The sequence below is a fragment of the Microcaecilia unicolor genome, chromosome 2 (assembly GCF_901765095.1).
Source record: "Microcaecilia unicolor chromosome 2, aMicUni1.1, whole genome shotgun sequence".
Taxonomy (NCBI): domain Eukaryota; kingdom Metazoa; phylum Chordata; class Amphibia; order Gymnophiona; family Siphonopidae; genus Microcaecilia; species Microcaecilia unicolor.
This window is the reverse complement of record NC_044032.1, coordinates 247,774,546-247,789,034: the sequence shown is the minus strand read 5'-3', so window position 1 is coordinate 247,789,034 and position 14,489 is coordinate 247,774,546. Positions and strand designations below refer to the sequence as shown.

Here is a 14,489-nt window from a genome sequence, read left to right as displayed (position 1 = left end):
TATTGCTTTTATTGGTATCTTTTCTTTGTAGAACATTCCAGTCATGCACTTTTCTCACATACCATGCTGTCATATGCAAGTGAATACCTGAGACAAATCTAACCAAAGACACCAAATATATGGAATATCTTATAAATAGACATTGTATAGATGCCTTAGATTTTCATTTTCATGCACCTTGTAAACAAAATAATGTGCATTCAGTTTGTTTCTTTAATACAACAGATTTTTTTACTCAACTCAAAATCAGATTTTAATGGATCTGATTCTTGTTACAGTCATGTTAATCAAATAACATTAATACGGTGGTCTGAGAGATCATTAAACCTCTATTATCACTCACAGCTATGACTGCTATAAATTCTTACACTGACAACAAGTTTGATTATACACATAATCTTTTGAACTGGAATCTAAAATCCAACATGTAATTATGAATCCCCCTGCCCCAAATTCTTACCTTCTAAATGAGATTTAGTAAAAATATGGCTGACACTAGTAAAAATATATATTTATCCCAAAACAAAGAATGCAGCCCAAAGTAGCCCAAAACAATATTAGTAATCAAGACACAGTGTGGTACAATTGAAAACAGCTTGATCGCAAACCTTTTAGCCATGACTTGTAAGTTCCAGTGATATATGAGTAATTTACAGTATACTATAACTTATGCACATAATTGTGCTCTCCATCCAGGCATCGCCTATGTGTACACCCACCTGCAAACTATATGTGCGTAGTTACAGAATAGCACTGAGGGGGCATATTGGCATAAACATGCTTATGTGTACACATATGTGTATACACCAATCTGCTTCCCAACCAGATTCTAATATCTGTTTATATCTTTGTATTTTCAGAACACATTTAGGTATTTTTGAACCTTTCTATGCTGCTTGCTATGATTAATATCCCAAACCAGGTTCTGCAATTTATCCATCTGAAATTGTTCACATTCAGTTTCATTGGATGACCCTTATTCCTAATATTATATGAAGGAGAAAAATGGAACAAGTGCCTTTCATTTTTCTGTTATTTTGAGGTAGAAGTCAAAATTTAAAAAAAACTGTTTATCATATCATATTCCTTCCTTAGTCAATGTTTGACCTTTGGAAGAAGCTAACTTTTCTCTGTAGAGCTCTCCTCAGAGTCATCTTAACATCCTTATTCCTCAGGCTGTAAATGAAAGGGTTGAGCATTGGGGACAGCACATTGTACACAACACTGGCAAGCTTGTCCTTTTCTAAGGAATAGCTGGAAGAAGGCCTGAAATACATGAACAATATTGATCCATAGAAAAGTGTTACCACAATGAAGTGGGAAGAGCAAGTAGAGAAGGTCTTCTGTCTTCCACCAGTTGATTGCATCTTCAGGATGGTTTTCATGATGTAGATGTAAGAGATCAAGATGATCAGGAAGGGTCCCATTACTAGCACTGAGGCTTCTGTAAATATCACCAGCTCATTAATGGAGGTGTCTGTGCAGGAGAGCTGTAACAGTGGGGTGAGGTCACAAAAGAAGTGCTGGATCTTGTTGGACTTACAGAATGGGAGTCGTAATGCTAACAGTGTGTGCAAGAAAGCATGCATAATGCTGAGAATCACAGAAGCAAACAACATGCTAAGACAGACCTTCTTGTTCATTATTGTGACATAATGAAGAGGATGGCATATGGCAACATAACGGTCATACGCCATAATAGACAGGAGCATACATTCTTCTATAATAAAAATTATGAAAAAATAGAGTTGGGTAAAACAGTTGGAGAAAGAGATGGTCTTCTTGTCAGAAATGAGGTTGCTTAACATTTTGGGTACAGTGACTGAAGTGAGACACATATCCACAAAAGACAAGACACAGAGAAATAAATACATGGGTGTATGGAGCTGGGAGTTCCCAGTAATAACTGAGATCATGGTTCCATTCCCCAGCAGATTGATCGAGTACATGGCCAGGAACACTACAAAGAGTATATTGTTTAGCTCTTCATGGTTTGTGGGTCCCTCGAGAACAAATTCTGTTATTGTAGTCTCATTCCTCCATTCCATTTCTATTCCCTTTCTAAGAAAACATTCATCTAAGAGAAATGTGTCAGGATTGCAGTGACATGAGGAAACCTCTTTCCAGGGTCTTAGTTGATATAATACTCCACTAGCTGAAGAATATAGTTATGAGAAAGTATGAAAATGTCTGGAAAGAAAGGTGAAAGAAAACCACAGTTTTTACCTTTTCTCAACTGCTAAAAAGGATACAGCTAAGCATACCAAATCACACACTGCCAATAATCATATCTTTAATGAGCAGTTTCCAGAATGAACTAGTGAGCTTAACAAAAGTTAACTAGATCAAAATGTCTCAAACTTGCCACATTAGAATAGCTAAATATTGTAGAGTGGTTTAACAAGCTCACAACCACAGTGAAGGAGACAAAGATCACATGAACGATACTTGAGAATCAAATTCTTTATTCACATCTACAGACTCAACATGGGCCTGTGTTTTGGCCAAAGTACTTCCTTGGGAGTCTCTTATTGGATGTTACTGTAGTGCGCAATCTTTACTGTTGTCCATGATAAATAAGTAGCAGTTTTATCAACACACCTTCTGACCCTCTCCCCCACTTCTATATTATCTTGACAATCCCAAATAGCAATATTTCATGCTACCAATCCCAGGGCAAGTAGTGGCTTCCCCCATGTCTATCTCAATAGCAGACTATGGACTTTTCCTCCAGAAACTTGTCTATACCTTTTTATAAACCCAGATATGCTTACCAATGTAACCACATCCTCTGGCAATGAGTTCCAGAAATTAACTATTTGTTCAGTGAAAAAATATTTCCTCCTGTTTGTTTTAAAAGTATTAGTATGTAACTTCATTGAGATCCGCAAATCTTTGGAATTTTTGAAAGAGAAAGACATTGATTCATATTTATCCATTCTATACCACTCAGGATTTTGTAAACCTCGATATATCAAGTTTCAAGTTTATTAAGGACTTGCTATCCCGCCTATTGGCAAAAAACAACTCACGTGGCTTAAAAACTAAAAAAAGGATAGAAGAGGGAAAGAGGGAGAAGAAGACAACATAGAGAGAGGGGAAAAGAAGGAGAACTACAGTATTCATTTTAGAAAAGAGGTGTAGGGGAAAAACAATAGGAGGAGAGAGCCAATGGTGTCAGGGCCTATGCATGAGGCTTTAAAGGGCAATGGAACGCCTCCAAAAAGAGGTAGGTTTTGAGTTCAGTCTTAAACGTTCCAAAGAAGTTTGTGATCTAACCTGTTCTGGGAGCTGGTTCCAACGTTCTGGGCCTTGTACAGAGAAGATAGAATGTAAAATTCTGGGTGAATAATATCTCAAAGTGAAGGGACAGTCAGGCGATGTTGAGTAGAGGAGAAAAGAGATCATGCTGGGATATAAGAAGATAAGAGAAAAGTCAGAAACGTGGAGGGGCATAATCCAACGGCGCCAGCCAAATAGAAGGCCGGCCATCTATTTGGCCAGCGCTGCAAAGAGCAGTCTCAAACCATATTATCGAAAAAGATGGCCGGCCATCTTTCGTTTCGGTAATACAGTTCGGGCCGGCCAAATGTCAGAGATGGCCGGCATCGGTTTTCACCGATAATAGAAACCGAGGCCGGCAATCTCAAACCCGGCCAAATCCAAGGCATTTGGTCATGGGAGGGGCCAGCATTTGTAGTGCACTGGTACCCCTGACATGCCAGGACACCAACCGGGCACCCTAGGGGGCACTACATTGGACTTGCATGTCTCCCTTACCTTGGGTGCTGAGCCCCCCAAATCCCCCCCAAAACCCACTCCCTACAATTGTACACCATTACCATAGCCCTTAGGGGTGAAGGGGGCACCTACATGTGGGTGCAGTGGGTTTTGGGGGGTTTTGGAGGGCTTAACATTTACCACCACAAGTGTAACAGGTAGGGGGGATGGGTCTGGGTCCACCTGCCTAAAGTGCACTGCACCCACTAAATACTGCTCCAGGGACCTGCATACTGCTGTCACGGAGCTGGGTATGACATTTGAGCCTGGCATAGAAGCTGGCGAAAAAATATTTAAAAAAATTTTTTTTAGGGTGGGAGGGGGTTGGTGACCACTGGAGGAGTAAGGAGAGGTGATCCCCGATTCCATCCAGTGGTCATTTGGTAAGTTGGGGCACCTTTTTGAAGCTTGGTCCTGAAAAAAAAGGGACTAAGTGAAGCCGGCGAAATGCTCGTCAAGGCTGGCTTTCTTTTTGCAATTATCGGGCAAAGCCAGCCATCTCGTACCAATCCTCCATCCCGCCCCCGTTCTGCCTTCACTACCCTTCCAAAACGCCCCCTTGAAGTTTGGCCGGCTCCTCGACGGAAAGCAGTTGGCGCCAGCCAAAATCGGCTTTCAATTATACCAATTTGGCCGGCTTTAAGACATCGCCGGCCATCTCCCGATTTGTGTCGGAAGATGGCCGGCGATCTCCTTCGAAAATAAGCTGGAAAGGGTCCCCAGTGAATATAATTATGAAAACAAGGAGTAGAAATTTGTAAGTAATGCGGTTAGGGAGTGGAAGCCAGTGGGAGGCTTGTAGCAGTGATATGATTGTATTTCTGAGCACCATGAACCAGTTTAATTGCAGTATGTTGGACCAGTTGCAAACGGCGGAAGTCCTTCGATGTAAGTGATTTATAAAGAGAGTTACAATAATCATGTTGACTGATGATAACAGAGTGAACCAACACATTAAGGGCTGATGAATGCAGAAGTGATCATATAGAACGGATGAGTTTTAATTTATAAAATGACCATGAGGTGACATATGAAAAGTGCTTACTGTAGGAGAGTTTATTATCCAAGATGACTCCAAGAATTCTAGTACTGGATACTAGAGTGACAGGGCTTTGGCAGAACAGCAATGGAGAGGCAAGGAGAATCTCTTTTCTGCCAGTAAAAAGAAGATTGCATTTCTTAGGGTTCAAAACCAATTTATTGGCCCACAGTCAGTCGGTAATTTGTGTAAGCTTAGAATTAAGGCCAGAGTTCTCCTGGAGGTTGGTGAGATCAAGAGTGCAGAGTAACTGAATATCATCTGCATAGAATCCAAGTGAGTGTATTAAAGTCAGGAGTGATGCTAAAAAGATATTGATCCCTGCTGTACGCCAGATGCAAGAGAAAAAAAGAGGAGAGTCAGCGTGGGTTGTTCATACTGTATAAGTGCGTTGGAATAGATAAGAAATAAACCAGCTGTAAGCTGTATATCAAAGCACTGCCAAATGGAGACAGGACAGCATATATCCCCCCTCAGCCATCTTTTTTCTAAACTGAAGAGCCCTAACCTCTTTAACCTTTCCTTATATGAGAGCAGTTCCATCCCCTTTATCATTTTAGTTGCCGTCTTTGAACCTTTTCTAATTCCACAATACTGAAATAGAGATTACACCATGGGGCAATACAAAGGCATCATAATATTTTCTGTCTTATTTTCCATCCCTTTCCTAATAATTCATAGCATCCTTGTTGCTTTTTTGGCTTCCACCACATACTTAACAGAAGATTTTAGCATATTGTCTAAAATTACATCTAGATCTTTTTCTTGAGTGCTGAATCCTATTATGGACCTTAGCATCATGTAGCTATGATTTGGATGATTCTTCCCAATGTGTGTCACTTTGCATTTGTCCACATTAAATCTCATTTGCCATTTGGTTGCCCAGTCTTCTAATTTCTTAAGGTCTTCTTCCAATTTTTTACAGTTCACATTTGTTTTAACAACTTTGAATAGTTTTCTGTCATCTGCAAATTTAATCACTTCATTTGTCATTTCAATTTCCAGATCATTTATAAATATTTTAAATAGCACCTGTCCCAGTACAGATCCCTGTGATACTCTACTATTCACCCTCCTCCATTAAGAAAAATGACCATTTAACCCTACTCTCTGTTTTCTATCCATTCTATCCATGGCTTATTAATTTTCTCAGGAGTCTCTGATAAGAGACTTTGTCAAAAGCTTTCTGAAAATCTAGATACACTACATCAACCGGCTCACCTTAATCAACATGTTTATTCATGCTGTGGGATATGGGTGGAGTGGGAGCAGATGGGCACTGCGTCCACCCCATACCCCCAGAACACCATGCATAACACAGCACAACAAAAAACATTTTTTCCGTGTGCTACTGGGCAAAAACCATTTGTCCTTTTTTAAATTCAGTGTGCGTATTCCAAATCCGAAGTCAGACTTGTTGTAACACGTCAGGAAATTTTGTTATGCATAAGTTTGCCCAAATGAATTAAGCACTTGGAAAGCATTTAATAATTTTTTACAGAACGAGTTTTACTCCAACAATTACCTGATCTACATCAAAGTTTTCGTAGTAAACAGTATATGAAAATGTAATGAAATAACAAAATTTCAAAAAAGTCTCGTATTCCAGTTTAAAAGTCTTACTTCAGCAAGGCCCAGTACTGTTAAAGGCATCTACTTTTGCGTTTGTGACCGGTCATATTTTCCCATTGCAAAAACCAGCAGTAGTCCCCCATCATGTTGGGATTCCAGCGGCCATGATATCTGTTCTCCACTGTAGAAATATCTTTATGGAACCTCTCTCCATGTTTGTCACTTACGTGTCCCAAATTGGGTGGGGAAAAAGTCAAGATGGGAATGTAAGAAATGCATTTTCAATGTCATTCGGCAACCACGTTGTTCATATGCTTTAAGCATGTTGTCTACTAGTTCAGCATAGTTTTCAGCTGGTCTGTTCCCAAGGAAGTTCTGCACTACTAGCACAAATGCATCCCAAGCATTAATATTATAAGTGAATAGGCTTTGCATGTATAACTTAAAATCTAGACGTGTCAGGCAAATTCAGAGTTCATATTTGGAATCGGCGGGTTCAATTTAATATAAATCACAAGTTTTTCTCTCAGTAGCAAAATCATTGTTGCGTTAATCCATAATAAGGAAGGGAAAAGCCTAGAAGGGTTAGGATTGAGAAAAGGGTCACATGGGTGTGAGGGGGAATGGCTTTGTGAAAGATCAGAGCTTATTATTTGGGTGAGAGAGGCATTATGAATGGGGATAGGCTCGGGGGTTTGACAAGGGGGGGGGGTGGATCAGAGAAGGGAGATTTGTCAGGATAACTGGATCTAGGGAGGAAGGTTTGATGTTGGGATTGGATCAGGGAGAACAGAAAAGAGGAATGGCCACCAACGTGGACTGATTATCAGCACAGGGGCAGCTTTGCTATAGTACTGCAGGTAGTGTGGCTGCACTTAGACCCCCTTTTACTAAGGCATGCTCACGTTTATAGCATGCGCTAAACATTAGAGATGCCAGTGCATTCCTATGGGCGTCTCTAACAATTAGCATGCACCCAATTTTAGCACACACTAAAAACAAGAGCGCGTCTTAGTAAAAAAAAAACCTTTGTGATTCCTCTTGAGGTGGTATTAAATGCAGCAGTGATATTGACAGTTATCTAGTGCATGGTTCTGACTACAAGCTATCTGTCATATCTGTTTACTCCTCTGCTCTGCCCCAATCATGCCTGCACACCCCACCTATCTGGGTTTAGCGGCTAGCATAAGGGTTTTACCTCACTGGCTAGTTTTAATGTACTTTAGCCATTTCCATGGTCCATGCTAAAATTTAACATGCAGGAAAACCCACAATAGCTGCTTAATGCAGCTTAGAAAAAGGATCCATTAGTTTTCTTTGGACAATCTTCACAAGGATTAGGTAAACAGTTCCTATGAATTTTAAATAAATAAAATAATACTCAAGAAAATGTAATACCCTGTCCCTGAAAATAGCCTTTTCTATATTCTCCAATGACAATAATACATGTTCTTACAATTTTGATCATATGAAAATTCAGGAGAAGACCATCAGGAAATATTTCTATTTTAACTAATTCCTCTTTCTCCTTACACCATCACATACCAGTTAGTGACAGAGAAGGAGTTACTCTACTTTATGTTATTGAAATCATCAGAAAAATCTTTTCCTTCTGAACCCCTACAAATATTAAACATTTGTACAGAGTAACTTTATTCTTCACTGTACAGATGCATATAAAGGATGGTCTTTACCCATACTGACAAACCAATGATTGGAGAGAACCAGGGAGGAGATTGGGGGGTATCTAATAAGGTGTGTTTTATTTATTTATTTATTAGGATTTATTTACCACCTTTTTGAAGGAATTCACTCAAGGCGGTGTACAGTAAGAATAGATCAAGCATGAGCAACAGACAATTGCAGCAGTAAAAATATTCAAAAACAATATAAAGTATGGCATGGTATACTATTTACAATCTCACTATAATAAACTTGGGTTCAAAATAATTTATCTTTTTTTATATGCACTTTAAAATGCTATAAATATTATAAAGTGTTTTAAATGTGCTCAGACCATACCGTTTACACCCATTATATCCCCAAGAGGAATATGTGGTGATGTCACAGTGGAACCATCATTGCACATACGATGTTCCGCCTCCTAATATTTGTGTATGTACATACAGCTGAGCCCAAGTAGATCTTTATCACCAGTGTATGCATATATCTATAATCAATATATATAGGTCATAAACTACTCACATTAAATACTGTTAGGCTTGAGCTCAAACCTCCGCCCATAAATTATGGTGCATTCCATATTACCATCCGATACATAGATAATAGAACATACAATACAACATTTGTTTGAACCTAAAGGAGGTATATGTTAATTCATGACACCCTGATCTCACTTCCCCCACATATCTTACATAAACCAACCCACAATGCGATATACACATATATTCACACAGTTATTTCACTTCCCTTGGGGTAGGTATATTGTGCTCGTGCTTGTGCTTCATTAAAATCACATATCATTCATCCATTCCAATCTTGCCATCACAGCAGTTATATAACAATAAGCTCATACTCCATGTTAATTTACGTTACTTTGGGAGAAATAGTAAGGAGATGCAAAGCATGAAAATGCATGCAAAACACTTCATTACTATATAAAGTGGATAAATGGAATAACACTGCTTGTGGTGAACACTGCAAGCTGTGTTATTCCTAGAAAAGTAATGACAGCTAAAAGTCCTTACTTAGCAGCTTGACCTCTACAGCTAGGGTCCACCAGTGCCATTTTGAAACCAGTGCTATCAGGGGTAAGAGGGAATAGGGATTTGCTCCTGGCCTGACTGACTCCACTAGAATTTCAGACTGGTGTGCAGCGCTGCGTATGCTTTGTAGCGCTATAGAAATGCTAAATAGTAGTAGTAGTAGTAGCACTCAGCAGGACTCGATGCCAGCCCGGAAGTGAGTCATGCAGCCAGTGCGGGGGAGGGAGAGAGCAAGAAGAAACCGCGGGGCGCTGCAAAAAAGGGAGTGGCCTGGCTGGGGAGGCTTAGCCATTTTCAGGGCACAGATCGTAGAAGTCTGCCCAGAACAAGGCCCACCTCCCAAACACCAGCCCCGCCTCCCCCCACCGGCTCTGCCACCCAATCTCATCTAAGCTTCTGAGGATCCCTTCCTTCCGAAAAGGATTCCTTTATGTTTATCCCATGCATGTTTGAATTCCGTTACTGTTTTCATCTCCACCACTCCCGCGGGAGGGCATTCCACGCATCCATCACTCTCTCTGTGAAAAAATACTTCCTGACATTTTTCTTGAGTCTGCCCCCCTTCAATCTCATTTCATGTCCTCTCGTTTTACCGCCTTCTCCTCTCCGGAAAAGGTTCGTTTGCGGATTAATATCTTTCAAATATTTGAACGTCTGTATCATATCACCCCTGTTTCTCCTCTCCTCCAGGGTATACATGTTCAGGTGCGCAAGTCTCTCCTCATACGTCTTATAACGCAAATCCCATATCATTTTCGTAGCTTTTCTTTGCACCGCTTCAATTCTTTTTACATCCTTAGCAAGATACGGCCTCCAAAACTGAACACAATACTCCAGGTGGGGCCTCACCAACGACTTGTATAGGGGCATCAACACCTCTTTTCTTCTGCCGGTCACACCTCTCTCTATACATCCTAGCAACCTTCTAGCTACGGCCACCACCTTGTCACACTGTTTTGTCGCCTTCAGATCCTCAGCTACTATCACCCCAAGATCCCTCTCCCTGCCCGTACCTATCAGACTCTCCCCGCTTAACCCATATGTCTCCCGTGGATTTCTACACCCTAAGTGCATCTCTACACTTATTAGATGTCCTCCTCATTAATTAAAAAAATATTTAAAATGTTGATAAATGTATATATATGTATGTATATATATATACTCATTTGTAGATGTATTGGCAGATGTGATTACTTAAAAATGTTGTGCCTAGTACTATTTCTTAAAAACAAGCATGATTATGTATGAGGTCAAAAAATAGAAAACAAAGGGGAATAAAAAAAAAGGTTAGGCACCTTTAAAATATAGCTGTAATTATATCGTAATATGTACAAAGGAAGAGAAAAATGAACTAAAGCTTACCTCCTCTCTTCTAGAATAGCATATGTTCAGTTACCAACTGATTTGAAATTGCATTGCCACAAAAGATCCTGTTATATAAATAAAGGAAATAATATCCTTTAAAAAGAGTGGAGGGAGGAAATTAAAAACGTAGCGATAGAGATTGTGAGATGACTACAATGTGGAAAACTAGGATTATCCTATTTGTCCAATGTAAAGCTACCCAATGAATTTGTTTTTGTGGAAAATTAAAAAAAATTGGATACACCTTAAATGTTATAATGAATCAATCATAGGATAATGTAGTGTAGAATATAGTATTTATGAATGTTTACTTCTCAATTTTTACTTTAGTGAATTGTTATTGTGGATAATATTTAATAGTTATGTACTGAAACCTAATGTGCCGATATTGTGCCAAAAACATATATAATTATTATATAACCACGTTTCACAATTATTTGATGCTTCAAAAACTAGTTCCTTTTTTTATTAAAAAACATGATTCATATTTATTTATTTTTATTTATTTGTTGCATTTGTATCCCACATTTTCCCACCTATTTGCAGGCTCAATGTGGCTTACATTGTTCCGCCATAGCAAACGCCATTCCAGAGTGAGAGAATTAAGAGTAAATAATCCTTTACATCAAGGAACATGTATCTCTACTATGGCGATGTTTTACAATAAAATATAATATATAATATATACTTATTGGACCTCCTCTACATCTATTAGAATATATATGTGTGTCTATCCTCATTTAAGAACATTATATCCAGTAATTTTGCTTGACAATAGTGTTACATGTGCTATGTCTAAAAACGGACATGGTTATGTACTACTACTACTACTTGACATTTCTAAAGCGCTACTAGGGTTACGCAGCGCTGTACAATTTAACATAGAAGGACAGTCCCTGCTCAAAGGAGCTTACAATCTAAAGGACAAATGTACAGTCTGTCAAATAGGGGCAGTCTAGATTTCCTGAAAGGTATAAAGGTTAGGTGCCGAAAGCAACACTGAAGAGGTGGGCTTTGAGCAAAGATTTGAAGATGGGTAGGGAGTGGGCTTGGCATAAGGGCTCAGGAAGTTTATTCCAAGCATAGGGTGAGGTGAGGCAGAATGAGCGGGGCCTGGAGTTGGAGGTGGTGGAGAAGGGTACTGAGAGGAGGGATTTGTCCTGTGAGCAGAGGTTACGGGCGGGAACGTAAGGGGAAATGAGGGTAGAGAGGTAATGAGGGGCTGCAGACTGAGTGCATATGTAGGTAAGAAGGAGAAGCTTGAACTGTATGCGGTATCTGATTGGAAGCCAGTGAAGTGACCAGAGGAGAGGGGTGATATGAGTATATCAGTTCAGGCGGAATATAAGACGTGCAGCAGAGTTCTGAATGGATTGAAGGGGGGATAGATGACTAAGTGGGAGGCCAGTGAGGAGTAGGTTGCAGTAGTCAAGGCGAGAGGTAATGAGAGCGTGGACGAGAGTACGGGTGGTGTGCTCAGAGAGGAAAGGGTGAATTTTGCTGATGTTAAAGAGAAAGAAGCGACAGGTCTTGGCTATCTGCTGGATATGCGCAGAGAAGGAGAAGGAGGAGTCAAAGATGACTCCGAGGTTGCGGGCAGATGAGACGAAGAGGATGAGGGTGCCATCAACTGAGATAGAGAGTGAAGGAAGAGGAGAAGTGGGTTTTGGTGGAAAGACGATAAGCTCGGTCTTGGACATGTTCAGTTTCAGGTGGCGGTTGGACATCCATGCAGCAATGTCGGATAAGCAGGCCGATACCTTGGCCTGGGTCTCCGCGGTGATGTCTGGTGTGGAGAGATACAGCTGGGTGTCATCAGCATAAAGATGATACTGGAAACCATGAGATGAGATCAGTGAGCCCAGGGAAGAGGTGTAGATTGAAAAAAGAAGGGGTCCAAGGACAGATCCCTGGGGAACTCCAACAGAGAGTGGGATGGGGGTGGAGGAAGATCCATGAGAGTGTGCTCTGAAGGTGCGGTGGGAGAGATAGGAGGAGAGCCAGGCGAGGACAGAACCCTGGAACCCAAATGAGGACAGTGTGGCAAGAAGTAAATCATGATTGACAGTGTCAAAAGTAGCGGACAGATCAAGGAGGATGAGGATGGAGTAGTGGCCTCTGGATTTGGCAAGGAACAGGTCATTACAGACTTTAGAGAGTGTTATTTCTGTCGAGTGTAGAGGGCGAAAACCAGATTGAAGCGGATCGAGGATGGCATGAGAGGAGAGAAAATCAAGGCAGCGGCTGTGAACAGCACGCTCAAGTATTTTGGAGAGGAAGGGTAGGAATTAAAAATTGGAATACTTTAAAATATAACTATAGTCATGTTTTAATTAATATTTGCTTGATTTATACAAAGAAAAAGAGACTAGATGTAAAAGAAAAGAAAGAAAATAAAACGGAAGAAAAATTGAAAAAGAAAACTGAAGCTTACCTCCTCTCTTCTAAAATAACGTGTATTCAGTTACCAACTGATGTAAAAATGGTGATCGCAAAAAATGCCTATTATATAGATGAAACAAAGGAAATTACATTTTTCAAAAAGTGGAAGGAGGACATTAAAAGACGTAATGATTGAGTTGCAGGATGACAACATCTGACAAAAAGGGAAACCGAAATTCACCTCCTTGTCTAATGTGATACAAACCAAAAGGATTTTTGTTATTAAAATAAATAAGTAAATTTAAAATTTGTATTCATCTAAAACTCAAATAGTTGCAACATTCCATGCTACCAAACCTAGGGCAAGCAGTAGCTTCCCTATTTCTATCTCAATAGTGGACTATGGACTTTTCCTCCAGGAACTTGTCCAAACTTTTTTTAAACCCAGATACACTAACCGCTGTTACCACATCCTCCGGCAACGAGTTCCAGAGCTTAACTATTCTTTGTGTGAAAAAATATTGCCTCCTATTTGATTTAAAAATATTTCCATATAATTTCATTGAGTATCCCCTGGTCTTTGTACTTTTTGAAAGAATGAAAAATTGAATCACTTTTACCCATTCTACACCACTAAGAATTTTATAGACCTCGATCATTTCTCCCCTCACCATCTCTTTTCCAAGCCAAAGAGCCCTAACATTTTTAGACTTTCATCATATAAGAGAAGTCCCATCTTCTTTGTCATTGTGATCACTGTTCTTTGAACCTTTTGTAATTTGTCTATATCTTTTTTGAAATACGATGATTAGAATTGAATGCAATACTCACCATGGAGTGATATGGAGGCATAATAATATTCTTGGTCTAATGTTGCATCCGTTTCCTAATGATTCCCAGCATCCTGTTGGCTTTTTTGGCTGCTGCCACACACTGGGCAGAAGATTTCAGCATTTTTTCTACAATAATATCTATTGCACCATCATATATGCTTTTATTTACTTGTCCATGGGCAGAAATTTACATTCTTCTTGTAGTCAGATGCTGCTTCATTTTCCAATTGTTAAAAAGGTCAAGTCACATATGCAACTGACATTTTCTATTTTATATCAAGCCCCCCTCTGTGTGGAATGCTTTGCCTATTTCTATTAGAAATGAGAGGAATTTTCTGCAATTTAGGAAATTCTTAAAAATATTCCTTTTTTGGGAAGTTTATTTTATCTAAAATTTAGCCTATGAGTTGTTGTCTTTTAATGGATACATGTAGTTTTTAATTTTATTTTTCTACTGGGAATTGTCCTAGTCATTAGTTTTGTAATCTGGATTGAACTGTGCAGGTAAACATGGAATATAATCTTTCAATGTAATATAACATATTAGGCTCTTTTTTATCATGTCACACTAGCGGTCCCCAGTGTGGTAATGTAGACAATTTGAATGGACTTCCTCGGATTATTGCACTGGAACCGCTAGTGTGGCTTAATAAAAGAGACCCTTAGGTTTTAATACAATATTCTCATTGCTTGTCTGTGACATCTCTGGTTCCACTAATGAAACCTCACACTAACATCCATTAATGTGTCTGAGTCCCTTCCCACTGCTATTCTAGTACTATATATAAACAG

The 14,489-nt window shown here is 39.5% G+C and overlaps 1 protein-coding gene across 1 annotated transcript; it reads right to left on the bottom strand.

Moving 5' to 3' along the window:
- Positions 1-1,091: 1,091 nt before the first annotated feature.
- On the bottom strand, positions 1,092-2,048 carry LOC115461946 (olfactory receptor 1019-like). Its single transcript, XM_030191997.1, has one exon. It carries the CDS (start codon positions 2,046-2,048, stop codon positions 1,092-1,094), a length of 957 nt encoding a protein of 318 aa, XP_030047857.1.
- Positions 2,049-14,489: the final 12,441 nt, after the last annotated feature.

Bases quoted from the DNA above. Each gene is read 5' to 3' on its own strand.
- LOC115461946 (XM_030191997.1), bottom strand. From the start codon at position 2,048: ATGGAATGGAGGAATGAGACTACAATAACAGAATTTGTTCTCGAGGGA.